General features: G+C 55.9%; 2 protein-coding genes across 7 annotated transcripts; both read right to left on the bottom strand.

Annotated features, from left to right (window-relative positions):
* Positions 1-399: 399 nt before the first annotated feature.
* Positions 400-1,453, bottom strand: LOC308251779 (small ribosomal subunit protein eS12-like; the record flags this gene model as incomplete). Its single annotated transcript, XM_080675475.1, has 2 exons — positions 777-1,453; positions 400-417 (listed from the first exon to the last, which is right to left on the bottom strand). The coding sequence occupies exons 1-2, from the start codon at positions 1,194-1,196 to the stop codon at positions 400-402; spliced, it is 438 nt and encodes a 145-aa protein (XP_080531601.1). The 5' UTR covers positions 1,197-1,453.
* A 2,645-nt stretch (positions 1,454-4,098) lies between these two features.
* DMTN (dematin actin binding protein) lies at positions 4,099-24,885 on the bottom strand. 6 transcript variants are annotated; one of them, XM_080675361.1, is made up of 16 exons: positions 24,758-24,847; positions 22,661-22,770; positions 14,676-14,880; positions 14,375-14,449; positions 13,852-14,007; positions 12,936-12,980; positions 12,576-12,675; positions 12,153-12,209; positions 11,795-11,947; positions 10,932-11,056; positions 10,216-10,321; positions 6,382-6,446; positions 6,166-6,226; positions 5,783-5,848; positions 5,441-5,521; positions 4,099-5,302 (listed from the first exon to the last, which is right to left on the bottom strand). In XM_080675361.1, exons 3-15 carry the CDS (start codon positions 14,691-14,693, stop codon positions 5,487-5,489), a joined length of 1,062 nt encoding a protein of 353 aa, XP_080531487.1. In that variant the 5' UTR covers positions 14,694-14,880; positions 22,661-22,770; positions 24,758-24,847; the 3' UTR covers positions 4,099-5,302; positions 5,441-5,486. The 6 variants fall into 6 exon arrangements, with proteins under 6 accessions (XP_080531487.1, XP_080531486.1, XP_080531490.1 ...); XM_080675360.1 differs by lacking the exon at positions 22,661-22,770 and having other exon boundaries at positions 24,758-24,885; XM_080675364.1 differs by lacking the exon at positions 14,375-14,449 and having other exon boundaries at positions 24,758-24,846.
* Positions 24,886-27,603: the final 2,718 nt, after the last annotated feature.

Raw genomic sequence — 27,603 nt, 5'->3', positions numbered from 1 at the left:
CGGCCTGGTCACCCCCAACTGCCCTCCCCTGCTGGCCCAATTGCCCCTAATTGCCCTCCCCTGCAGGCCTTGTCCCTCCCAACTGCCCTCCCCTGCAGGCCTGGTCCCTCCCAACTTCCCTCCCCTGCTGGCCATCTTGTGGTGGCCATCTTGTGTCCACATGGGGTGGCCATCTTGTGTGTTGGAGTGATGGTCAATTTGCATATTACCTCTTTATTATATAGGATTCGCGGGCCATTCAAAATCATCAGCTTAACAATTAGCCTGCAATATTTGGTCAAACATTTAATTAACTCACCCCTAAGGCCTTGGCAGGGCCAGACCAAATGATCTCTCGGACCTTTTGTGGCCCATGGGCCAGATGCTCCCTATACCTGGGCCTTAAATAAAAGTAGAAGGCTACTGCAGGATAAAGAGCTATAACGGGCAAGTCACAGGCCCGAGTCAAGGAGAGGGGGCATAGATGCTGCTGCTCAGCAGGAAGGATGTGAACGGATTGACATGCATTTTTTTTTCATGATAAACAAAAGCCAAGCCCTAACCGGTTTGGCTCAGTGGATGGAGCGTTGGTCTGCGGACTGAAGGGTCCCAGGTTCGATTCCGGTCAGGGGCATGTACCTGGGTTGCGGGCACATCCCCAGTAGGGGGCGTGCAGGAGGCAGCTGATCGATGTCTCTCTCTCATCGATGTTTCTAACTCTCTATCCCTCTCTCTTCCTCTCTGTAAAAAATCAATAAAATATATTTTAAAAAAAATTAAAAAAAAAAAACAACAACACAAAAGCCAAGTTTATTTGTTCGTTTCTTGCATTTGAAGTTCTCCTCGATGACATCCTTTGCCTGAGACTCTTTGCCATAGTCCTTAACCACCACACAACTGCAGCCAACCACTTTACAGGGTTTTCCCTCTCTGTCGATTTTACAGAGGCCTACCCATTCCCCTAGTTTCTTGTTGTCGTCAACCTTAATTAGGTTGATTTGGTGTTCGGCACAAAGAGCCTCCACCAACTTGACGTCCATAGGCTCATCACAGTTGGATGCAAGTACACAAAGGTGGGCTTGGCGCTTGTCTAAGGCTTTGGCAGCTTCGCGAATTCCGTGTGTGAGGCCGTCGTGGATGAGGGTGGTCTTCAGCACCTCTTGCAAAGCAGTATTAACATCCATTGCACCTCTAGCAGCAATGCCTTCCTCGGCCATGGCGGTGGGTTATGGGTAGAGCAGAATCTTGAACGCACCCAAGCCTCCACTTCCGCGCAACTCCGCGGTGGCAGGGAAAGAGTTGGCATGCATTTTTAAACTACCACAATTTTGTAACTTCTTACCTATGTGAATCGGGATTTTCCTTGATAGTGTGCACCAAATGCAATAATAAATTAGATCCTTCACTTGACAAAAGAGCAACTGTCATATATAACCCCTGACCTAAATTTTTTATGTTCATCAAAGCTTACTTTAAAAAATGTATTTTTAAATTGATTTCAGAGAGGAAGGGAGAGGGAGAGAGAGTTAGAAATATCATTGGTAAGAGAGAATCATGAATCAGCTGCCTCCTGCATGCCCCCTACTGGGGATCGAGCCCGCAAACCGGGCATGTGCCCTGACCGGGAATCGAACCATGACCTCTGGGTTCATAGGTCGATGCTTAACCACTGAGCCACACCAGTAGGGCAATCAAAGTTTACTTTTTTTTGAGAAACTTTGTATTTATTTATTTACTTATTTATTGATTTCAGAGAGGGAGAGAGAGATGGAAACATCAATGATGAAGGGAATCATCGATTGGCCACCTCCTGCATGCCTCACATTGGGAATTGAGCCCATAACCCAGGTATGTGCCCTTGACCAGAATTAAACACAGGAGCCTTCAATCCCCAGGCCAATGCTCTATCCACTGAGCCAAACTGGCTAGGGCAAAGCTTACTTTTTATTGATCATAGCTTCTTTATTCTCATTGATTTTCATAATAACCCTATATAATAAATGCCTAGTATGCTAAGTGTCTGGTCGTCCGGTCGTCTGTTCAACCAATCAAAGCGTAATATGCTAATGATATGCTAAGGCTGCTCAACTGCTCGCTATGATGTGCACTGACCACCAGGGGGCAGATGCTCCAACCGGTAGGCTAGCTTGCTGCTGGGGTCGGGACTGAGCAAGATGAGCTGGACATGCCCTGGAGCCCTCCCACAACCCCTCCCTGCAGCTGGCCCCATCGGGGTGGGCTGGCTGGACCCCACCCGTGCACAAATTTGTGCACTGGGCCTCTAGTCTATATATAAAAGCCTAAGTGACCGGCTGACTGGCCAACCGAATGACTGGTCGACTGGTCACTATGACACGCACTGACCACCAGGGGACAGCCACTCAATGCACAGGATTGGGCTCCCTCCTATCTGGATCGGGCCAAAACCAGCTATCCAACATACTCCGAGGGTCCCGGATTGCGAGAGGGTGCAGGCCAGGCTGAGGGACCCCACAGGTGCACGGCTTCTAGTTGACTATAAAATTCAACTTATAAATGTACTTAAAATAGTAGTAGTAAGATCTAATTTTTTCTAAGGGTTTCTACTAAAAAGGTTTGGAAACTACTGGACTAAATAACTACCAAGGTTTTGCATCTGTTTGTACATTCGTGTGTATATGTGTATTTTGGGGAGGAGGCACTGAGAGATTCTCCCTAAGCTTTTGTTTTAGGGACAGAGCCGCCAATTTGCTCTGAATCTCAGGAACTTAAAATCCTTTAGGATATACTATCCAGTCAGCCCCACCACAAGCATTTCCCAGTGAGCTGTGGTTAAATACTGCCTCAGCTTGCTTTGTTGCTCAACAGTCTGGGAGCTGGGTGTACACGGCGGTGCTGGCCTCCCCCCGACTGTCCCTCTGCCGGAACAGGTAAGCCCTCCACACGTTCACTGATGCCTCATAGAGGGGTGAGTGTGGAGACCATCCCTCTCTGTGCCTCCTAGTCTGGACTCTCTGCTGCCCCTTGAGAGACAAGTGTCTATATTGGGAAAGTCCTCAGCAGTCAAGAAACTCAGATGTTTGTCTCCATTATCTACTCAGTTGCATGTAGCTTCAGGCTTCAGATGAAATGTCTCTGTTTCACAATTTTCTCCTAAACTAAATGGATTAAAATGATTTGTTGCCCTCACAGGTTTGTTGAGAGGATAAAACAATGTTGTGGACATAACAGAACTTCAGCAACTTAAAATAATCATTCACATTTGAATGATTCTTACCCACTTTCCTTTTGTTTCAGCCCAAAGGGCTAGAAACTCGTCCTGGGTGGGAGACTGGATTCAGGTCCCAGCTGCAGTCTTTGGTTCACACCGGGGTCCCCTCCACCTCACCTGATCCTTCTGACGGAACGCATGCCGCTTTACACGCCCACCCATGGGCTCTGTTCCAGCCAGGTGAGGCAGCCCCTCCACCCACGAGTCCCCACACCAAAGTCCTCCCTCTGATCTTCCAATCAAATCCTCACCCCTTCACCCACTTTGATGCCCAGTTCCCAGTTTGTTCCCCCTGGAATGCTTTGCCAAGTTAACCAAGACCAAATGACTGTACCCTTCTCCCTCGGCCTCCACTTGACCCTTGCTCCTGCTAGAGTTCAGCCATCGTGTCTCCATTCCTCAGTGTCCTCAGCCTGGTCCTTGATAGTCAGCTCACTGCCTACTCATATCCTGTTGACCTTTGCTGTGTGTTTGGCTTCCCGCTGAACTGTCCTATCTCAGGCGCTGGAGGGGGCAGTCATGTCAGATATTGATGAGCTCCCTGTGCAGGGGAGCACTTAGGGCCTCGGTGGAGGACGGAGCAGCCTTTCCTCCTTGCTGGGTCTCTCTCAGGCTCTGGAGTATGTTTCTGCCTTTCCATCCACCATCACCATCACACAGCCCCGAAGGGGAGGTGGCAGCTGGGAGCCTGCTGGACCAGCCCCTGCTCTGTGGCCCAGGTGGGTAAGGATAGTGTTGTGTGTCATCGCTCTACCTCCTCCAACCCTATCTGCCCCCCATTTGAACCTTCACTCCCATGACTTCCCTCAGCCTGGCATCACCCGTCCCTCTCACCTGGACCTGGTGGCTCATAAAGAACAAGTAAATTTGGGGACCCAATGCAACCTTTTAATTCCAAGCAGAGTTCCCCTCCCCCAGTATCATCTCACACATACACACAGTGGAAAGGGATGCCAGGGTCTGGGCAGGAACAAAACCCAGACCTGGGCAAAAAAAATATATATATATAATTATATACACATATGTATTTGTAGAGAAGAAAAGCTGGGAATGTGATTAGGTAGGGCAGAGAGTTGGGTGAGGAAAGCAGCTGGGGGTACCCCAATAAATTACATTCTTTAGAGAGCATGATGGGGGATGCATGGGTATGGGTGGGACCTGGTGGCCTGGCCTCTTGTTCCCATCTGAGGGAGCCTGAAGGCCTGGTCCTGCCGAGGATCCTGGTGTCAGAAGGTAGGAAGGAGTCTAGCTCACTTTGCCTGGAGGCTGATGGGGGCCTGGGGTTCAGTATAGGCGACATCTCCACTCTAAGCCAAGGCTTCTCGGGAAGCCACAGAGCTGAGCATGAGGCTTCAAAGCATAGGATGTGCAAGGAGAGCAGAGGGTAAGCTGGAGGGCAGGGCAGCCTCCCTGTTGGAGGCTGAGCTCAACCTTGCTCCTGCTGGAGTCAGAGGCGGGAGGCGCAGGTGCAGGGGAAGCCTCCCAGGTGAGGCAAGGAGGAGTGCTGGGCAGACACGGTCCTGGAGCTGTGCCTGCCTGCCTGCTTCCTGCCTCACTCCTCCGCAGGCCGAGGGTTCTACCCGCCCACTGCTCCAGACATCAACAGGCCTGCACCACGTGCCATGTCCAGGTCTCCTCACTCCCTCTTCTAGGACCTCTCTTTATGGGGTGGGGGCAGGGAGAGGGTGCAGACATTAACTCTGAATGCTGGAGTCCAGCCTGGGTTTGCCCTGTGCAGCGAGGACGAGGGAGGAGGGGAGGCCCCTGGCTCATTATGAGAAGAAGGTCCATGTCCCACAGCCCACCACGGAGAGAAGGCAAGGCTCCCCTTGACCTAACGAATGCAGCCCACCACACCTTTGCCCACCTCCCTGCCCCCCAAGAGATGAGGCTTTAGGGTCCAGTGACCCAGCTCCAGAGAGCAGCAGGGGTGAGGGTCAGTCATGGAGTGCGGGGCGGTCAGAAGAGGGAAGCCTTCTTCTTGAGCTCATTCCGCTTCCACAGAGCCAGCTTGCTAAACTCTTCGGGAGACATGGCGAACACCCTGGAGAAGTCCTCCGCTGACAGATGCCTCTGCAGGGGACATACCAAGGCCGCTTAGGGAGAGGAGGGCGGGCTGGGCTGAGTGACCAAGGGGGCAGGTCTTCCCCACCAGCAGGCGAGGCTGCCCTTTGGAGCCCCTGCACCCACCAGCGCCTTTCCCCTGCATACCTCCAGCCTCATCCGATCCACACCTGGAGGCAACTTGGTTCGCCCCTTATTGGTCACCACCAGCATTTCGTAGGGATAGATCTGGGGGCAGGGCAGGGGGCACTCTTAGGCTCATAGTGTTCCCTGTTGCTGTCACCCCTCAATTCCCCAGCCCCCCTTATCAGCCTGCAGGGCCATCGGGTTCATGCCATGTTGCCATCCAGCGCCCCCAGCTTCCCCATCAGCAACTCCAGGAGGATCCCATAGCGCATTCACTTTCCTGGCTTCTCCCCAAGCTGGCCACCCCACTGTAGAGGCTTCTGTCCCCTGCCCACCCCCCCTGGCTCTGCCGCTGCCCCTCACCTTCTGCTCCAGCACACAGGGCAGGGAGTTTCCCCGGTCCATCCTCCCCCTCTGGCCCTCTCCGTTCTGGGGAGACCAAAGCCGCAGTGAGCCAGAGTGGGGCCGGGAGACCTCCCCAGCCTTACCCGGGGCTTCTCAGGTGCTCACCAGGCAACTGGGTGGCCCAACACCCCCTCCCCCAACACTGCCAGTTGCCTGTCCCAGGCTTCTATGCTCGGCGTCCTCCAGAGGGCACTCACCTGCAGGCCTGGGGAGAGAAAAGTCATTGTTCAGACCTGTCAGCTTAGCCTCCCCGACCTGCAGCCACACAGCCCTGCCCGCATCCCAGACACAGCTGCCCCCAGGGCCTGCTTAAGGCCCTTTCTCCCGCTTGCTTGCCTGACCCTGCCGCTCACCTGGGCTACCGGCCTCACTCCCGGTCGGGCTGAAGTCTGTGGACTGCAGCTAGAAAGGACATAAAGGATCAGAAGGAAGCTGAGTGTTCCTCATCAGTCCCTTCACTTGAAGGGTCTTCCTTTCCCCAAGTAGCTCAGTCCCTCAGAGGACCCCACATGCACACTCCTCCCTTGCAGTCTGGGACCTGTGGTCAGGGACCTTACCCGGCTCAGGGTGGTCCTGCCGTAGGCTGGGAGGGAAGATGACTTTGATGTTCCACCGTGCAAGGCTAGGGGGGAGAGAGAGAGAGAGACCTGTTCAGTCCCTCTGGCTTGATAGTCATTTTGAACGGGATCCCTCTCTGGCCCCACCCAACCAGGGGCAGGACAGTGAAGGGTAGACCTGGGGGAACCTGTGGTCTCTGTTGGCTTCCAGCTCCTGCTCATCACCTCCAGCGAGGGGCATTGTGCTGGTGCCTCTGAACTCTCTCTAATGCCTTCCCTCTAACAGAAGGGCACCAAACACTCATTTGGGCCAAATGCCCGAGTTAAAATCAGAGTTAGTGAGCGATAAATGATGAAGCTCCCCAGTGTAAAATGAACCTCTGGGGTAAAAAAATGAATCTGACATCTCGTGAAAAAAATCAAATCATTACAATTTTATTATTAGCGAATTTAGTAACCAAGTTTCAAACATTTGACCCTATAATACAGAAACAATACTTTCCTCAGCTCTGTCAGCTGCTGGATTGCACCCGCAGCCAAAAGGTGGATTGCATGATTAGGTGTCACCTTCAGCTTACACATTTAATATCACTAAGCTTTCAAGCACTGAGATTATAATTCAAGGAAATTGGTTTTCAGTAACAGGTTTTCCTAGAATATCTTTGTACCTAAGATTTTTAGTTTGGGCAGATCTCAAAACTCCTTCATCTCCAATTACTAGAAATTGTTGGCATTCTATAGTAATCATTTTGACCAGACCTTTTGTTTAAATGTTTAGCCTTTGACAGACTCAAAACTATAAGGAACTGTCTTCTTAAAACATTCTTATAAAATCTGTTACTTGGAAGTTTAATTGGTGAGAATAAAATGTGTTTTGGGGACCTTGTGTTTTTTTTTTTTTTCCCTTAATACTTACTTTTAAAACTACTTAAACACTTACTTTTGTGTAGAAAATCATCTGCTTTTGTAATATCATTCAGGGTGTTTGAAAGTGACTATTCAATGTTACCATTAAGTCAGAATGACAATAAGCCTATCCATAATTTTAAAACTTTTTTGGTTAGTCCTCACCCGAGGAAATTTTTTCCATGGATTTTTAGAGATAATGAAAGAAAGCGGGGGGGGGGGGGGGAGAGAAACATTGATGTGAGAGAGACACATCGATTGATTGTCTCCCCGCCCCCCCCCCCCCCCCCGCACAAGTCCCTACTAGGGCTGGGCATCTAACCTGCAACCCAGGTACATGCCCTTGACTGGGAATCGAACCCTTGACCCTTTGGTGCACAGGTCAATGCTCTAACTACTGAGCACACCAGCTAGGGCTATCTATAATTTTGAAATTGTTAAGGTTGATTAGCTGTGACTGTAACCTATGCAATCCTATGACCTTTGATCACATACAAGTTCAGGGGTGCCAAAATGATGATGATGGAGACATTTGGCTATTCAGCTTTGCAAGGCCAAATGGAAGTTAGAGAGCTAATTTGGACTGAAAGCAAGTTCTAGTGGAACACAGAGGCTGAATTCAACCTTCAGAGCATCTCTCTGTCTCATTCTTCAGGCCTTAACTATTTAGCCCACATTCTCTAAAAACTCTTCCCACCCCTTCTGAAATATCATCCTGGTCTTTTGGTGACCCTGTGGATGTCCTAGCCAGAGACACACCTTAGGGTTCCTGACCCCCCACCCCCACCTCAGGGCCTTCATCTCTACTGCACAGCAGGCAGCCCCTGCAACGGTCACCCCCGACCTCGCTATCCACACTGCTTCACCCTGGCACTTGGAGCCCGGGGCCCCACTTTGTGACCATAGCGTCCGTCTTTGTTTGCAGCTTCCTTCAGCCTGGTTCCCAGCACACCTGCTCGTCAATCTCATGGGGACCTCTGGGGACCTGACCCACACTCCCTGTCTTTCAACCTATGGTTGGGTACAAAGCTGCTTTCACCAGTACTGAGCAGCTCACCTGGCCCCGCCTCCCACAGACCTGCCTCAATAAACTCTGCCTGGATCAGCCTTGGGCCCCGGCTCGCCTTCAGGCTGTGGAGGTGACAACCACACCAGGTAGATGGTCATCACTGCAGTTGGACGGCCTGGAGCAACTCCCTTCCCTGAGGCAGCTGTTCCCAACCTTCCCAAATCTCCACTTCCAATTGGCTGCTCCCAGCTCAAGTCCCCACCTTCAGAGAGAGAGGCCCCTGAGGCCAGCCCCACATCCTGACTAGCCGAGCCAACCCTCAGTTGGATCTAAACGTGTGTGCTCTCCAGGGTACAGCCTGGCCCCGTCCCTGCCCTCTCTCCTCTCTGCACAATCCCATCTTTCTTACAGCCTTACTACTACCTACACTGAGTGGCCAGATTATTATGACCTCTGAACGCATAATAATCTGGCCACTCAGTGTATATCCTATATAATAAAAGGCTAATATGCAAATTGTCCCCTCGACTAGGAGTTCGACCAGTCGGCAGGCCAGCCAACTGCCTATGTCCCCTCCCCCTGGCCAGGCTGACTGGACCCCACCCATGCACGAATTCATGCACTGGGCCTCTAAAATACACACACACACACACACACACACACACACACACACACACACACACTGAGTGGCCAGATTATTATGCGTTCAGAGATCATCATAATCTGGCCACTCAATGTATACCCTGAAGACTCTCCCTGAGGCCTGCCTTGCCCCTCAAGCTCCTGACTCAGTCAAACTCGAACTTCAAATCCATCATGTCCCAAACCAGTCTCTTCATCTTTCTCCCAAGTCTGCCTCTTTCATGATCTCAGTTCTAGGTCTTTCATCACCCAGCACCCAAGGCCAAACCCCAACTCGTCTGCACCTCTCCTCCCACTGAGTCCAGTTGCTTCAGTCTCCTATCTATTTCTCAAACCCATTCCCTCTTCTCTGCACTGGGTCTATGTTAGGCCTTACCCAGACCGCTGGGAAGTGTGGTAGGTTGTCTCCAAAAGTGGCCCGCAACACCATAATCCAGCGCCTAAGTGCCATTCCTGTCGTCAGGAAATGGAATCTCCCCCTTTCCGGAGCCTGAGCTGCTCTGACCAATAGAATGCAGTGGAAGCGAGGCTGTGTGGCCTCCGGGATTTTAGAGGCCTGTAACTCCCAGTTCTGGGCTCTCAGATCTCCCCTCTCCTCTCCACATTCTTTAAAAACTCTGCCAAGGAAGTCCATGCCAAACTCGGGTGATTCAAGACATGGTATCCAAAGTGCTGGCTACCCTGGCTCTCTGGTGTCAATCCTGCCACCACATGGCACACTCGGGCACTGATTCCAGGCTCCTGGAGGCCCTCTCCTCTGGCCAGGAGGTTCCTGGTCCTGCCTTTGCTCCCACCGTCCCCCGTGTCAAACCCCCACTCGATTTGTCTCATTCTTCAAGACTCAGTGAGCACCCCCTGGCCCTCTGACTACAGGCCCTGTCACTGTGCACATCTCATCACAGTACCTGCTACACTGCACCGAAATCTGTTTCCACGGCCATTTCCCCAGTGATTGGCAGCTACTGAAGGACAGGATTTTTTCACTCTTTGTAAGCCCCATTGCCTTCCACATGGTAACACCCAATAAATGTTTACTCAATTAAGCAAAATTAGCTAATTCTGCTTTAGCTGATACTATTGTTTATCATCTAGTCTTGTTCCACCACTGGAATTCTTGCCCTACGGACAACGTGAGCGCCTTGAGCCAGTGACCAAATGCTCTGTCCCGTACACCCGCATTAGCATGGTGCCAGGCACATGACAGGCAGACTCAACAGGCTGTTCAGTTCTGGCCTCAGGGTCTGGCCAGGCCTTCGAGCCCCCTTGGTGGCACTCACAGGCATGAAAGGGTGTCCGGTCAGGCAGGGAGCGGGTTTTCCTCCGGATAGGCAATGACTTTTCCATCTCTTCTTTCAAGATCATCTTTCCCAAGTTGGAAGTGACCTGGTGACAAAAGGGGATAGATCCAAGACTTTGATACTTGTGTCTCATCTCCAAAAGGCTCAGAGTTGGGCATGTTGCAGGCAGGAACGGGGACGCATTTCCCCAGTGGCTGAGCCGGGAACCCCGGGAGCCTGGCATCCTGGTCTGAGGCACTGTCACATTGGGTTTGGCCACCCCCAAGAGCAAGGAGTCAGCGCCGCTCAGTGTAACTCTACCCCGGTGGCCTCGCAGCCCAGGTCGCCAGGCCCAGAGCACAAGCCCACGTCACCATCAGTGGCCTTTGCACTGCTCCCAACACCCTCTCTCATCCCCTGGAGACCAGCAGCATGCTCTCCCCCTTCTCCTCTTCCCCAGAACTGCTCAGCCTGCTAAGCCTGGCACTGATGGGACCACCTTTCTGGGCCTTTGACCCTCATATAACCAGTGTTTCCCCCCAAGCAGCACGAAGTCCTGGGGTCCCTGCCAGGGCAGCAACTGAAATGCTGGGAAAGAAGAGGAACGCCTCTCATGCTCTGACCAGGCGCGAACCCTTTAGAGCGAACAGCTCTGGAACCAGAGCGTCTGTCCCCAGGAAGACCCAGGAAGGGGAGAGGGGGCAGCGAGATGCTACCTTACTGAGTTCCTCTCTCTGGCGCTCCCTGAGAGCCTTCATCTCCTCCCCGGAGTCATCGTCTTCCTCCTCCTCCTCCTCCTCTGCACCTCTCCGGGATGCTTTCCGCTTCCTCCATTCTGTTTCTGGGAAACACAGGCGAAAGCCAGTGTGTCAACTAACCACTGGCCCAACAGGTATCTATCAGGTACTGGCTGTGTGCATCACACCGCGCTGCACATTAAAGTGAGCACTACACATTTTTTTTTTTTAGAAAAGAATAATAACAATTGCCCGACAGTGAGGCTGGGTGGACAATACACACTCACATAACTTAAATTCATTGGGACCGCCCTAGCCGGTTTGGCTCGGTGGATAGAGCGTCAGCCTGTGGACTGAGGGGTCCCGGGTTCGATTCTGGCCAGAGGCACATGCCCGGGTTGCAGGCTCGATTCCCCCCAGTGGGGGCCATGCAGGAGGCAGCCAATCGGTGATTCTCTATCACCATTGATGTTTCTCCCTATCTCTCTCCCTTCCTCTCTGAAATCAATAAAAAAATATTAAAAAAAAAATAAATTCATTGGGACCAAGACATTGTCTCATTTCTCTTTCTCTTTCTCAGAGTTCCCACCACAGAGCCTGGGATGCAGTAGAAGTGTGGCAAATGTCTGCTGAGTGGTCCAGTAAATGAATGGAAAGTGACGAATGACTAACCACTAGGGTGCTGACATCAAAAGCTCTAGGAGTGGGTGAGTGAAAAGCCTACAGGGTTCACCAGAGGACACAGGGTGGGGTGGGGTGGGGTGAGGGTGGGCTCATGGGGCACCTACAGGGGCTATGGGCAGTGTCCTGCCTCCCTGTCCCCTTTCAACAGTTTCTCTTACCCACAACAGCCAGTGATGGGGGGCATGGCCAGTAGTCAGTCTCGATCTTGGCTGGCTGGTTGGGGTCGGGGGGCTGGGCTGCAGGGAACTTAGATGACTCAATGATGAGGTCCTCAATCTGGTGCTTGCTCTGAGGGCTGCCTCCCATGGACTCTGCGGGTGGAGGTCAGGGTCAGCCTGTGCACACCCCAGCCCCGCACCTGCCCCCTTCACACCTCTGAGGTTGTGGATGTCAAAACAGTGCGTAAGGAAGCACAGGGCACGGTTGTGTGCTGATATGGACAGATACTCTCCTGTCCCCTCCCAGCCTTTGGCACAGCCTCCCAGCATGTGGATCAGGTGAGTCAGGGGGCCTCACCTCTCTGCTTGTAGATGGGTGGCTTCTTGTAGATGTTGGAATCTGGGCGGGTGGTCTCTGTAGAGAGCAAAGTGGAGGAGAAGGAGGATGTGTTGATGGCGGGGAGGCCAGGTCAGGGATGAGAAAGGAGGCAAGGGGAATGGGAGAAGGTAGGACATTCATGGGCTCCTGTCAAGAGCCAAGACAGAAGCAGAGTTCCTGGAACTGTTCCCGAGGGGGCTGGGACTTTTTGCACTTTTTTGGTTGGGTGGGAGGGAAGATGAGACGGGGTCTACCATCTTTGGGAGCTCTGCCTGGGGTTCTGGCTTCAGAGGGGTCTGGCCAGTTCTGTGGGGAGCGTATACCCCAGCAAGGGGTTTGGATTCCTGACGGAGAAAAGAGGTCCTAGGAAAAGGATGCCACCCGGCTGGCAGTGAAACCTACCAGGATGGTGGAAATGGGGCAGGCTGGTTCGGGGGGTCCCAGTGGTTCTTGGGGCTGAAGCCTGAGAGATGGTTCCAGGGGACCGGCTCTCCGCCCACACCTGCAGAGCACAAGTGAGGTTCGCTGCAGCTCCTGGGTCCCCTACCCAGCTCTTCCTACCCATGCCGACGCAGCTTCACCTTACTCCACCATCTCTGTCTCCCACAGCGCAGCCCCCAAGCTAGACAGATAGGTGGACAGAGCTGGCCGGTGACAAAGGAGGGCCAGTGATTCCAGCATCCCTGGGCTCTGCAGAGCCCGGTCTGGGTGCCTTTGGGGACAGGGAGTTGGGCCTGTGGGAGCAGGGCTGGCAATACTCACCTCTGGGGATGGAGGTGGGGATGTGGATTTGGGTGACAGCGAGCGCTGCGAAGGAGAGGAGCTGGTCAGAGCCACAGGGTAGGATTAAACCCTCGTTCCTAGAGCCCCAGAGGGGCCACTTCATCCCTCCCCCAAGTCTCCATCCTTACCTGGCCAATGTTTTGGCCATCTCTTCTCTATCAACCCTCCCCATTCCCAGCGCTGGCCCTCCCTGCTCCCAGTGCTCTCCTGGGCAGACTCCTAGGTCTGCTCCTAGGGTGCACCAGGAAGCCACCAGCCCTGGAGCAGTGTGCTTGTGCTCTGAGGGCCAGCTGAGGATGGCTGTGGCACCATCCTCAGGGCCAGACCCACAAGCATCGAGAATGGAGTCTGGGCTCTTGGCGGGTATTTAAGTCTCCCTCCAGCCTGGCCCCATCTCACTGACACTACTCCTCTCTCAAATACCATTTACAAAGCACCTGGCATGTGTGCTTTATCTCGTGCACTTGGCTCTCTGATGAGATGGATGGGCAGAGGTACCACCTCCATTTTATAGGAGGGGAAGCTGGCCCACACTGTCACACAGGTCACTCAGCTAGGACTTTCAGCCTCTGAGGTCAGTGCTTCTGGGTGCTTTCCACAAATCTGCTATATTTCTGCCTACTCCCCTCGCCCCCCGCTCCTCCCTGACCCCTTGGGGTCGCTGCCATTCAGACACAGCCTCCCCTGCTCTTCCATGGAGCCCTCCAGCCCATCTCTCCTGCTCTCCACAGCACGCGGTTATCACTGGGTGAGTCCTATGCATAGTTCCCTTTCTTGTTTTGGAGTCGTTTCTCCAGGAGAGAAAGCAGGACGGGGATTCTGCCACCCACCCAATGTGGCCTGGGGGAGACCTTCCCCCCAAATCCTGCCCAAGAGCAAGCTTCCCCCCACTCACCTCCCGGCTTCTAGGCAGCTCCACATGTTCCAGGAGAGAATAGGTAAAGTGGGGCTCGTAGATCATGAGGTCAGGCCGCTCGATGTCCAGGATGGCCTTGTCCTTGGGGAGGGCAGCCAAGTCTTTGTAGCCCAGCACCTGGTTGTCCATCTTGGCCTGAAGGGAAACGGTGCTGATGGAACAGACATGCTCAAAGGCTCACCTGGGATCTTGGCCTTACAAGCCAAATTTGCAACTTATTAGGAAGAAAATGGACAGCCTTTTTAGATGTCAGCTCCGCGCTAAGTTCCATTATTCAATTTTAAGGGTTTAGGGAGTCCTTCGCCTAGCACTCTGGGTACAAGACAGGACCAGACCAGGAGAAGGACAGTGGGGGAATCTTCTCAGGCTTTCGGGGTTCTCTCTGTCCACCAGCCCTGGCAGAACCACCATGAGGGAGGCTGAGTAAAGCGGCACAGCCGGGAGTGTGTCCCTGCCCTTCTCCCTCCCAGCCTGAGGGTGCTGGTGGCCAAGAGGTACTCACCACAATGCTGGAGGGAGAGCCGGGAACACTGGAGTCTCGGGAGGAGCTGACGCTCCCGGGGGAGGTAAGTGGTTGCTGGGGAGAGTGAGAAGGCGGGCGTGGGAATGTGCGTGTGGGCGAGGGCCAGGGGCAGGGCGTTCCAAAGGGTGGGCCAGGGCAGAGAGGGTGTCCTAGGCCTCTGGGACCCCAGGGTGCGGAGCTGCGGGCAACCACCAGGTGGCACCATCGACCCCGACCTGACCCTCCGCTGGAAGCCTGGCCACACCCACCCGGAGCCCCAGGCCCTCACTGCCCCGCGTACCTTCTGCAGCCGCTCCATGCAGCCGGGAGGTGGTGGTCGGGTCACTCGCAGATCCCTGGGCGCGAGGGGAGGCGACGGGGCGTCAAGCTCGGCCCGGCTCCTGGGCGCTGTGCGCTTGGGGCCGCGAGGGCAGAAAGGGCGTCCCACTGGGCTGTAGCGTCCTCATCCCTCGGTGACTCTCCAGGCTGCTGGCCGAGTGCAGGGCCTGGAAGGGGAGGGAGAACGTGCCAGCCAGTCCGTGGGGCCGGGATCTCAGCGGGCCTGGGCTGGGGCTGGGCAGCCGCCCGAGCTGGGCCTGGGCTCCGAGAGCAGGGCGGAAGGCGCCGGGCTCTGGCTTTCCATTCGCTCAGCCTGGGGAAGCCAGTGCTGTGGACCGGGAGCGGGAAAGTGGAGGGCTGCACTTGTTTTTGAGCCATTGTTCTCTGGCTAGAAAGGAAATGACGGCAGGGGTCAGCCATCCCTGGGCGGCCCTACATCCTTGCTTCGTCACACCTGCCCTGCCTGGGGCTGCAGCCAGTTTCAGACTCAGGCTCTCACGCCTCGGTCTCTATGGCGCTCCTTTCCCCGGCTCCGCGCTGGCCCCTCGTCCCACTCCACCTCCATCCACTGTCCACTGTGCCAGCTAGCTCTCCTCCCAGGAAGGCTGCCCACAGAGGGTCTTAGTAATGTCTATGGGGTGAACACGCAGGGAGGAGAGGACAGGGTATGAAGCCCACTTGGGGTGAAGTCATTGGCGGGGGGGCGACTTGGAGTGAAGTGGTCAGGTCATACTCTGACCCGGGTTCTGCCCTGGTTTCAACCGCTGTGAAAAAGGGAGAGGAGGGTGGAGGCAGCCCACGTCCCCATGCAACTGTCTCTGTACAGCAGGGTAAAGCACCCTTTGGGGCCAAGGCCCCATCCCAGTGCCCACAGCCTTCTCATGCCTGTGCTGAGGCTGCCCTCTGAAGTGCTGCTTCCCTGCAGGGAGGCACCGGGTGGGCACTGCTCTCCCTTTGTTCCCAGGGAGTTAGGCCCTGTCTTCTGCAATAGATTATGAGTTCCCTGCAGCCACAGTCTCCTCCTTCTTCAGTGACTCCCTTAGCCATGCTCCCATCCCTTCACCCCACACGCACCGGCACTGGACTCACAATAACCATTCATTGAATGCCTGGCTGAGTTTGATGTGATGGTGGCAGTGGGAGTGCCTTCTTATCTGTAGGCAGTAAGCCAGAGTGAAGAGAGCTGATGGCTACAGAGGTTCAGGGAAGAGGCAGCCTAATGTAGTGGTTCAGAGCGTGGACTCTGGACCTGAGAGAGCCTGGGGATGAGTATAAGAGTCTGCTACTTAGAAGCTATATGACCTTGGGCAAGTACTTACCCTCTCTGTGCCTCACATTTCTCATCTGTAGAATGGAGGATAATGTCATAGGGTTGCTCTGAGTATCAGATAAATTATAATATGTGAAATGCTCAAAGCGCTATTCTATGTAGTGTTAGCTATTATTATTTCTCTCTCCACAAGGGCTAATGGACTTCGATGGTTTTTCTGTAGCCATTCTTTGCGACAGAGGGTCATGAAAGACTGAAGTCATTGGTGCATCGCATCATCTATTACTTTGTATCAGGTCATTCTGCTCACTGTCTCTCCACCACCAAAACCACCTGCTTGCTGCACAAGCAGCCCTCACTCCCACTCCCCTGCTTTTGCACATGCCCTTTCACTGTTCTCCATCCACCTCTTTATCTTTCAGATCCCACCCATCCTTTGAGGTCAGTCCTCAACCCTCCTCCCCCGGGAGGCCTTCCCTACTATTCTAGTCCCCACCCGTCTCTGAATTCCAGTGGGACTTGAAAAAACAACAACTGTATGGCTTAGTCCTTGATTAAATGTTGCCTGACAAGGGAACATGTTTTGTTTTTTGCTAACTAGAATGGCTGCTAACTTCTGGAGGGCAAACAACAATGATAATAGCTATCATGTTTTGCATGCGCATGCTAGGCATTTTGATAAGCATTTTACAAAGATTATTTGGTTTCATCTCCTATAAGGTAGATCCATCTGGGGTGTGAGGAAACGGAGGCTCAGAGAGGTTAAGAACTTGTCCAGAGTTGTGGAGCTGAAAATGGCCGTATCTCAGGCAATGGCGTGAGTCAGAGTGCCTACCTAGTACTGTGTCAGGTGCATCTGCCACGTTTCTCCAGTCTTTTTGGAATTCTAGAGCCAAGGCTTCTCTAAGACAGGCTCTGGCCCCAGAGCCACGCTAGGTATTTGTGCCCATGTTCCATCCTTTTCCTGCCTTCTCAGCACTCACTCTGTAATGCTTTCAACTAGCGGTCTGAGGACCAGAATTAACGCTGGTACATATTAAAGGAACTGTTAGCTCCCTCTCACTCCTCTCTAATCTTTACTTTATTAACAGCCATTGTCAAACTAGCGATACACTTTGCTTAGTCCTAGAGGCATACACTTATTCATCCATCAGTCCATCCATCTACCCACCCATCCATCCACCCATCCATCCACCCACCCATCCATCCACCATCCACTCATCTATCCACCCATCCATCCATCAATCCGTCCATCCACCCATCCACCCATCCACCCATCCATCAGCCCACCCACCCAGTCATGTATTGTTTTTCCATCCATTCACCAAGTACTCTCTCAGCACCTATTCTGCAAATGACCACAGAGCAGCACTCTGTGATGTCCTCTGGAGAACACAAAGATGAGTCAAAGGAGCTGGCTGCCCCTCCAGAAATGAGGCATCCCTATAGTTAGCTCCCATGCAAAGCAGAAAATTACACGTGTTAGATAAGATCGTCTAAGGGGCTGTGAGAGGTCCCAGGAGAGAGGATCACTCCTGCTGGGGCGTCAAGAGGGGAAAATAAAGAAGGTTTCTTACTGGAGGAGGTAAGTGAGGTGGGCCTTGAAGGATGCCCAGTGTGAAATCATGCAAAAATGGGAAAAGGGATTCTTGAAAGAGGAAGCAGCAGGAGTGAAAGTGGGGCCGAGAAGCACTGGTCTGTCTGCGGAGCAGCACGCATGGCCGAGTCGCAGAGCTCATGAGGTGGAGGCATGCTTGGGCCAGGGGTTGGGGGCAAGATTGTGGAGGCCTTTGAACCCAGACCGGTGGGTGTTAGATTGTATTCTGTGGGCAACAGGGGCCATGGAATGCTTAGAAACTTGTGTGAAAGAAAAAAGTGACAGATCCAAGCAGTGCTCTGGGAAAGGGAATTTGGCTGCAGCCTGGGAGATGGATTGGACAGAAACAGAGAGACAAGCCAGGAAGCCATGGCAGCAGTTGCGGGGCGGTCGGCGGGGGGTGGGGGTGGGGGAAGACTGTGAGGGTCTACACTTGGGCATGGGGCCAAAGATGGCAAGGGGCAAATGAGAGATAGCCTAGAGGCAGAATGTGCAAAGCAGGACTTGCTCAGAGAGCCCCAGGGGAGAGGCAGCTTGCAAGGCTGGGAGCCAGGAGAAGGGGAGCCAGGAGTTCACTTTTGCCAGGTGGAGGCTGAGGTGGGCGTAGTAGGTGAACAGGTGGGAATGCCCAAGGAGAATATGAGGCTGCGGGAGGAGCAGGCTAGAGACAGAGATTTGGGAGCCACGTGAGCTAGAGGAGGTGGTCTGCCCAGGAGGTTGCCAAGGGAGAAAGAAGGTCAAAAACAATCCTGAGACAGCAGGAAAGGGAGGAGGAAAATTACCTGGCCAGCTCCTAGAAGGGCAAGCGGGGGAGGGGAGGGGAGGGGTGTGTCTAGTGATGCTCCCCCCCACCCCCCGCAAAGGGCCTGATAGGTAGTAAGTGTGCAGTACAATCTGAGAGAAAGGGTGGGAGTGGGGAGAGGAAGGGGCTGAGAAAGAATGTCGGGAAGCGAGAGCCCATCACCCGGAGAAGGCCAGAGTGCTGAAGGGAGTGGCAACTCGCCCGGTGGGTGTCAAGGCCTGGTGGCCTCTGAGGGCATCTTCAGCGGAATAGTGAGGCCTCCTTGTTAGGGATCACAGGGAGGGCAGGCTTGGCCTGGACCCCCGTAGGGAGTGCTTCCAGGAAGTGCCCAGAAGGGCGGGCAGGGCGGGGCTAGGGGGAGTAACTCCGGAGGAAGGTGGGCTGGAGGCTAAGGAAGGGGGAGCCTGGACCATGCTTGCAGGCAGAGGGAGCCAGTTCCAGCAGGTGGAGGGGCCGGTCCACGCCCGGGGGGAGGGCCAGCTTTAGAAACGCTTGTTTCCCTGAAAGGAGAGGACAGGGTAAGAAGCAAGGTGACCACCCAGAGGAGCATTGAGAGGGGCCAATCCCAATTCGGGGGCTTTTATTAAAAATGAGAGATAAGGTCCTATGCGGATGTCACAGGCCGGCTAGGCAGAGGCTAAAGAGAGCAGAGGAGGTTTGCAAGGGTCATCGTGGGGTGTGGGTGGCTGAGCCGAGAGCAGGTTGGGGAGGACAGAGAGCTTGTCTCCGGGAGGCGAAGGCTGCACCTGGCACGTCCCTTTGAACTGTTTGAGGGGACACAGCAGGGCAATGACTGTCTATCAGGGATAGCTGCCCAGGGAAGGAGGGAGGGGAGGGGTCGGAGGTGGGCGGTGTCACAGGTGTGCATGATCATGCCGAGACCCACACTCACACCTGCACACGTCCTATGGGCGTGGCCTTTCAGAAACGGGGTTCCACAGAATGATGTCTCTGCTCTGTGCACACCAAGCCATCCCTGGGGCTGGGTCACCCCTCTGCGGGATGTCAGACAGCATGCTGGTACCGTGTTAATGTTTTGCCCTTTCCAGGGCATTACTTGTTAATGTGGGCTAGTCTTATGGTGTGAGGTATTACTGGTGACATTTTAAGCCAGGAGGGAGAATGTTTTGGAGTGGAGGAGTGAGGGGGGAGTGGGGGTGGAGTTTTCTTGGCTTCTGTCAAATCATACTGCAAAGCAACTGCTTACTCCACCCACACATAGCACCCCCCCACACCCAAAGCTACTTTCCTCCAAGTTCACACCCCCTCTCACTCAGTTGCCTCCAACCCCCACCCTCCAGCACCTGTGCTGCGCCCCTCCTGCCTCTGCACTGACTCCCTGGCCGAGGCCACAGGGCAGGCTGCAGCAGGAAGGCAGGGCGGGATGGGAGGAAGGGGAAGACCTGGGAGGAAGGCAAGCCCAGGTGGCGGAAGGGACACCTCAGCTGCCCCAGCTCTGATCAGACACTGGCGGCTCCTCCTCCTTCCCCCTCCACCCCGCCCTCCTGGGCTGTGCTGCCCGCCTTATCTGAGCCGCCAGCCAGCCCCACCTCACACTGCCCACCCGCATCTCCAGGACAACCAGAGCCTCAGGCTCCCGGATGGGGTGATAAGACCCACCCACCCACCCACCCACCCACCCACCAGGCTGGCTCTTGCTCCAGTAGGGGCTGACCTGACTGTGGCTGGTAGAAATAAAGGCTCATCGGGGCCCTAGCTGGTTTGCTCAGTGGATAGAGCGTCAGCCTGTGGACTGAAGGGTTCTGGGTTGGATTCCCATCAAGGGCACATGCCCGGGTTGCGGGCTCGATCCCCAGTAGGGGGCGTGCACGAGGCAGCCGACCTAGAGATGAGGAACTGGTGGCCAAGAGGTTAACTTGCCAAAGGCCGCCCGGATAGAAGCCAGGCTAGATTTCCTGCCCAGGCCTACTTGAATCCTTATCGGGTCAAAGTCAAGGAATACTCTTTTCAGTGGGTCCCCAAGGATCCCACTTAATTGGAACTCAGAACGAGGGTCCTGTGTGCTTCCCTCACTGGCCTGGCCTGTGGGCAGTAGCGGGAGGCTGGGGGTTGGGCTCTGGCGGGCAGGCAGGGTCCAGTCGAGGTGCTGACAATAAACGAGTTATGAAGTGAGGCTAGCTGTCCAAGTGGGCTGGGGTCAGCGTGGCCAGGGACTTGGCCTCCCCTTCTTCTCCAGTTTCATTCAGTGTGACTGACGTCCTTGCTCCCGCCTCCCTCTCTCTGCTTTCCTTTCCCTTTTTCTTTACTTTCTTCATCCTTCTCCGTTTGTTTCCCTTTCACCCTCTCCCACTCCCAGCCCCACCCCCGCAGTTACTGTGGCAACAACTCAGTGCCAGAAATAAAGGCAGGATCCAGCTAGGTCACCAGTTCCCAAAACAGCATCCCAGTGCGGAAGGGGAAGGGCCTGTGGACCCAGGCCTGCTCTGGGGGTGGGCTCTGTGGGGAGGGGCACCCATGCTCCCCCAAAAAGGACATTGCATTGCGTGAGCAAGAGAGGATCCCTGCTCTGGGCCAGTGGCTCATCAGAGTATCTCCCACCTCCACCAAGCCTGAGGCCTGTGCCTTTTCTAAGACTGGTGAAGCCCTCACTCTCTCCTCTACTCTCATATTCTCCTTCATCGCATCCCCATGGTAAAGCCCTGTTCCATTTGCTGGGACTAGGATTGGGGTTCCTCTAGTGCCAACACTCTACAGCACCCTCTCACACTCTGAGAAGCATCAGGCAGGAGTAGGTGGGCCCCTATCCTCCCCTCCTTTGCTCTTGATGACATCAGGACTGGGTCCCCCTTCCTCCCACCTACCCCCCAAATATGCATCTATTCATCTGGTTTCTCTTAGATCTCCCACTTGGGTTTCTGTGTCCTCTCTCTCTATCCCCCCGCTGAGGAGCCCCTCTTTCTGTGTCCCTCAGCCCCTCGGGCTTGCTTGGTCCCCAGCATGGCCTCTGTTTATAGTGGGTCCCGTGGGTGGATTGTGATGTCACCTGTACAAGCTGGATCAATAGGGCTGGGGGAGATGCAAGGATCTTGCATCCCAACTTCAGCTTTCTGAATTATGGGCCTTCCCTATTCTTGTCTTTATACACACATGAGCTCCGAAGGAGGAATTCCTATAGACCTGCACCCCTAGGTGGACAGCCTGCGCCAGGTGTCCCACACCTGGCCATGGAGAGGCTGGCCTCGCTGAGGCGAGACTCACGCGTGCGCACAGGCAGGAGAGCCCACGCAGAAACATCATTACAGAATGCACCCACCTGCTTGCAAGATCACACACCCACTTTCCCAGAGAGGGCCCCACACACCGACACATGGTGCCACTGACACCCACTTGTACCCACCCACCGTTCTGCCCCTTCACAGCCACTCACACCACATGCTGACACCCCCTCTCCAAGCTGTGCACCTGTGCAGCAACACACCCAGAGCCCCACCTCTACCAGTACCCGTCCCTGGGGGCTTCCGCGCCACCCCTTGCCACAGCACAACTACCTCCATCTCCTAGACCCGCCCTTGCTCCCCTGACTCTGGCACCCTGGCGACACGGTCCCCTGGGAGGGAAACACCGGGTGCATCTCCCCAGGAAAGGGCACTTGGCCTGTAGGGCTGAGGCAGGGCAGAGGTAGCAGGGGCGCCTCTGATCCTGGGGGGCCTGCGTGTCTGCTCAGCCCCAGCCCCTTCAAGCACATCAACAGCCAGCACCAGAGAGAGCTGGGGTCAGGCTGCCGCCACACCCTGCCACCCAACCTCATCCTGCACTTGGCCCTCACCCAGCCTGGCCAGCCAAGGGCTAGCAGGGGCCTCCCCAGAGCCCTTGCCCCAGGAGCACACCCCACACCAACAACATTCGGCCTCTGTGTGAACTGCTCCCCCCAGAATACCTGTGGTGTGGTGGGAGGGAGGCTGCCACCCCTTTCTCTCCCTTCCTTGTCATTCAGCAGAGAGAACAGCCCCCCTGCCCTCCCTGGCCCCATCCCATCACCTGGACGTCTGGCCCACACAACTAGGTGAGGGGGGCGCCGGGGTGCCAGCATGGAACCCCCCAGGCCCTCTTCCTCAAATCCGAAGGCGGCTGGATCAGATCAAACCCAGCTGTCTCAGGCCTGGCCACAGGGCCCTATCTCCTACTAAACAACAGGCCACAGCTGACCATCCTCAGGGGCTCCCTGCACCCCCCCACCACTGGGGCCTCACTCTCGGGCTGGTGTTGTGGCCCAAAGTGCCCACAGAGGGGAAGAGAGTGGGAGACCCTGCCACCTACCTGTTCCCAGACAGCGTGGCCCAGATACTGAGCCCCAAGGCCGGGCAGGGACAGGCGCAGGCCAGGTCCCCGGCTGCTGCTTTTCCTCTGAGCCTAGGTAGCCGGCATCTCTTCCCGGAGCACAGATAACAGGAAAAGAGCTGGTTGGGGTGTGGTGGGAGCTGGAGGAAGAGACCTACCCTCCTGGCCCCCACCTCCCTCGCTCCCACCCTGCTCCTCCACAAGCCTGGAGCTCGGATCCCAGCTGAGCTGGGGCGTCTGCGCGTGGCAGGCAGGCGTGGGCCACTGGCTCCCCCGCACCCGCACCCTCCCCACCTCCACTGATAGCGTGTGGCCGGCCCAGGGTGTGTTTGTATGTGTCTGCTCTTCCACCTCGTTCGCTCGATGTAGCTCAATCCATTTCAAACAAGAGGAGCATTAAGCCGACATCATGACGAAGCAGAATCGGAAGCAGACGGGGCCAGCCGCTGGCCTTTTTCCCTTTCCCACACCCCTACCCTGCAACACTCGCGCTCGCACATACACACAGCTCCTAGAGCGTTCTCAAAAGCAGCCAGACGTTAACAGCGGGACGGGGCCCTGCTGATAACCCAGGGGGGACAACTTCTGGTTCCTCCAAGCACCTGTATCTCCTGCTCAGCAGCTAACAGCAGCCACAGGGGCATCTGGGGTCCTTGTCTCCCTGGGTGATAAAGGGCATGGGTGCCGAGAGCTAGGAGTGTGGGCACAGATGCCAGAACTGATCACCCCAGGATTAACCCTCTCCTGGGAGGATTGGGAAAAGCAGGTCTTCAGCACAGGAGACTGGTTAGCCCTCCAGTAACCTGAGTCCCCTCGGAAATGCAGCAGAGCACAGCGGTGGTGGTGTGAGGGAGAGGAACCCCATTTCTTGCCAGGGCCACTTCATCAAAAGGGAACTTCCTGCCAGGTGGTGCCCAGGTCCCAGCACAGAGCTTCAGGATGTTTTCCTTGTCTCTGGGAGGACCTCGGCCACTCCAGGACCCTGTCACCGCCTTGGGTTTGCTGTGGGCTCAGAGCAGAGCCCAGTTCACTTGTGACCCCCGGAGGCAGGCAGGGGAGGGAGCCCAGCCAGCTGACCCTGGCCCTGGCCCTGGCCTCCTCTCTCTACCTCCGCCTGGAAGACCTGCCTACCTAGGCAGCTCTTGCTGTTGCCCTGGTAACCACTGCCCACAGCCGGTCAGCTGATGTATCAGCTGTCATTGGGGAAATGGAGAAACTGGGGAGGGGGCTCTGGGATATCTGAACGGAAAAATCACGGGGAAGGGTCTTGAAGGGGGCAAGTGAGAATGTTCCCTGGGGCCTTTTTCCCTAAAAGAAGAGGACAGGAGGGGACAGGTAGGGACAGGAAGGAAGGAGGTATGTGTCTGGGTTACTGGAAGGCAGGAGAATGAATTCTGAAGGCCGGGCTCTAGAAAGCAAGGAGAAATGAAGGCAGGTTGCTGAGTGGCGAGGAGGAGCAGATAAAGTCCAGCTGCTGTGTGTGGGGTGGGGAGAGGGCCTTGGAAAGGGGTGAGGAAGCCAGGCGTGGGGGAGGGAACACAGGGCCCATCTAACAGTGAAGAAGGGGCCAGGAGATGATGGGAGGGGCTGTACCTTAGATGTCACAGGAGGGGCCACATCCTTGAAGAGAGGGACCAGGCTTCTCTGGGTAACCAGCCTGGCCGCCAGGGCCTCTCTGCTCTCTCTTCCTCCACCACCGCCCCCTTACTGCCATGGCCCCACCCCAGGCCTGCACAGCCTCCCTCCATCCTCCCGAGGAGCAAGTGCCGGGTGCTTTCCGCCTCAGCCTTCAGCACCGCTGATCTTCCCTTCGCCTCAGGTCCTCCCCTGCTCTCACTACCCCTCACCAGACCCACCCCAGGAGGCTTGTCCTCCCGTGCAAGGGTCCCAGAGGTAAGGCTGGAACGAGCTGCTGCCAGCTCGGAAGCTGTGAGCAGGGGCCTGGAGCGAGGTGGCTCGTGAGGGATGGGTAACAGTCTCTGGGCCGGGAGGGAGCCTTCACCTCAGGCAAACAGGCATGTCGAGGTGGGGGGGTTCCAGGGGAAGGATGGGGGGAGTAGGGAGGGTAATCGGTACCTTCAAGGGCCTGGGACGTGAGGCAGGAGCACGGCAGCTTCCTCAGTGACATACACCTCCATCCCTGGGCGCATCTCCTCTCCGCCTCCCGTTGCCAAGACAACCTGCCGGCTGAGCTGAGGAGGCGGCAGGGAGGGGGGAGGAGGTGGCTTGTTCTTCAGTGATGGAGGACCGAGGCCTGAGGGGGGCCTCTCTGCTGGGGGTGGAAGCTTCAGGAGCCAGGGCTCCCACCCAGCCTGGCCACTCTCCCCTCCCCCTTCCACAGGCTCTGGGATTGGCTCCCCGGGTGGCCTCAGGAGAACCCTAACTCAGGCCCAGAGAGCAGGCCTGCCTTGGAGAAGGAGGCAGTCAGTGCTGGGCAGCAGCCCCCATTCAGAAAGCTCAGCGTGGAGTTGGGAGAGAGCGGTAGGTACGAGGAAGGGATAGGCTGTACCGAAGGGTTAGAGGTGGCTTCCAGCCAGAACGAGAGGGTCTGGGCAAGGCTGGGCAGGCGCGTGGCTGTGGGCCCAGAAGCCTGACCCCATCTGACCTCTGCTTTCCCTGACCGCAGCCTCCTAGTCCCCACCCCTCTCATTCCCCTGGACCTACAGGAGACAGTGCTCTCCTAGGGCCACAAGGCCCATCCCCACTGCCCAGCTCCATGACAGTGTCCCTCCCCCGGCAGAGCCACCTGGGGCTGTTCAGCCAGCCAGCCCTAAACCACGGGGACTGCAGAGTTAGGGCTCCCTCTGTCGACCCGAGGCATGTAGCTGTCAAGGTCATTTCTGGCTGAGAGTGATCCTGGCCTGTGTCGTGTTGGGTGGGGGTCCAGAGGCCACAGAAGGACAGGAGAGCCATCTCTAGCCCTCCTCCACCTTCACCTCACTTCCGGCCTCATCCCACAGAGAGCCTGCTCTGCCTCCTGCCCCTCCCCCTGGGAAGCCCCAGACGCCCCAAGGCCAGCTGCCCCATCCTCCCCCGTTGCTTGCCTGTCTCCCCATCAGGCAGGGAAAAACCTCCCCCAGAAGCAGGCAAACTGAATACCAGGTGCCTCTTAGCTCGGCCCCAGGGCAGGCTTCCCAGGCACTGCTTGGCCATACCCAGAAGGCTGGTAGCAGCACTAGCGTACCTTTAAGCCCAGGAGTGCCTGAGGCCCTGAGGATGGGCGCTGGTGTTCACAACAGGGGTGCCCAGACAGGAGGTGTCAGGCCCAGCACACCTAGTTCTCGACTTCCTTCCCCAGCAAGGTCACTGGCGCCACATGTCCTGACTGAACAGGCCTCCCCAGGGCCTGTGCGATAGGCTCTCTGTCCTTTCCGTCTCACTCCAGTGCCCCCTGCCCCGCCCCAAGCATGAACCTGCCAGGGAGGGGGAGCACCAGCGATGCCCCCCTGTGCCTCTGCCGCCTAAACATTAACTCCTAGAGGCTGACGAGGGCCCTGGGCCCCTGAGGAGAAGAGAACTGCGCCGAGGAACAGAGAAAGGATGAGGGCCCAGAAGAGACTTCCTCATCATGAGCCTGGAAACCTGTCCCCCTATATCCAATCACCAGACCCTCTGTCTCCTGGACCCCAGGGTTTCAGCCCCAGCATGCTGCCTCAAACCCCAAGCCCGACCTCACAATTGCACCTGCTCCTTCCCCTTCTCCGGTCCCTCGCGCCCCTCCCTGTCAGAGCTCAAAGACCAAACTCCAAAATGTGACCCCATCACTTCCTGCTGATGCTCTATGCAAACTCAGTTCTGGCCACACTGATCAACGGCTCACCTCCCCCTGAGCATACTCAGATCCACACTCATCTCCCCCTGAGCACACACAGAACCATGCTCACCTCCCCCTGAGCACACTCAGATCCACGCTCACCTCGCCCTGAGCACACTCAGATCCACGCTCACCTCCCCCTGAGCACACTCAGATCTCTGATCACCTCCCCCTGAGCACACTCAGATCTCTGATCACCTCCCCCTGAGCACACTCAGATCCACACTCACCTCCCCCTGAGCACACTCAGATCCACGCTCACCTCCCCCTGAGCACACTCAGATCCACACGCACCTCCCCCTGAGCACACTCAGATCCACACTCACCTCCCCCTGAGCACACTCAGATCCACGCTCACCTCCCCCTGAGCACACTCAGATCCACGCTCACCTCGCCCTGAGCACACTCAGGTTCACGTTCACCTCCCCCTGAGCACACTCAGATCCACACTCACCTCCCCCTGAGCACACTCAGATCTCTGCTCACCTCCCCCTGAGCACACTCAGATCTCTGATCACCTCCCCCTGAGCACACTCAGATCCACACTCACCTCCCCCTGAGCACACTCAGATCCACGCTCACCTCCCCCTGAGCACACTCAGATCCACACGCACCTCCCCCTGAGCACACTCAGATCCACACTCACCTCCCCCTGAGCACACTCAGATCCACGCTCACCTCCCCCTGAGCACACTCAGATCCACGCTCACCTCGCCCTGAGCACACTCAGGTTCACGTTCACCTCCCCCTGAGCACACTCAGATCCACACTCACCTCCCCCTGAGCACACTCAGATCTCTGCTCACCTCGCCCTGAGAACACTCAGATCCACACTCACCTCCCCCTGAGCACACTCAGATCACTGCTCACCTTCCCCTGAGCCCACTCAGATCCACACTCACCTCCCCCTGAGCACACTCAGGTTCACATTCACCTCCCCCTGAGCACACTCAGATCCACACTCACCTCCCCCTGAGCAGACTCAGATCACTGCTCACCTTCCCCTGAGCCCACTCAGATCCACGCTCACCTCCCCTTGAGCACACTCAGATCTCTGATCACCTCCCCCTGAGCACTCTCAGATCCACACTCACCTCCCCCTGAGCAC

Source organism: Plecotus auritus (genome assembly GCF_963455305.1).
Source record: "Plecotus auritus genome assembly, chromosome: 6".
Taxonomy (NCBI): domain Eukaryota; kingdom Metazoa; phylum Chordata; class Mammalia; order Chiroptera; family Vespertilionidae; genus Plecotus; species Plecotus auritus.
Note: the sequence above shows the minus strand (reverse complement) of the source record. Positions and strands in the feature narration are given on the sequence as shown.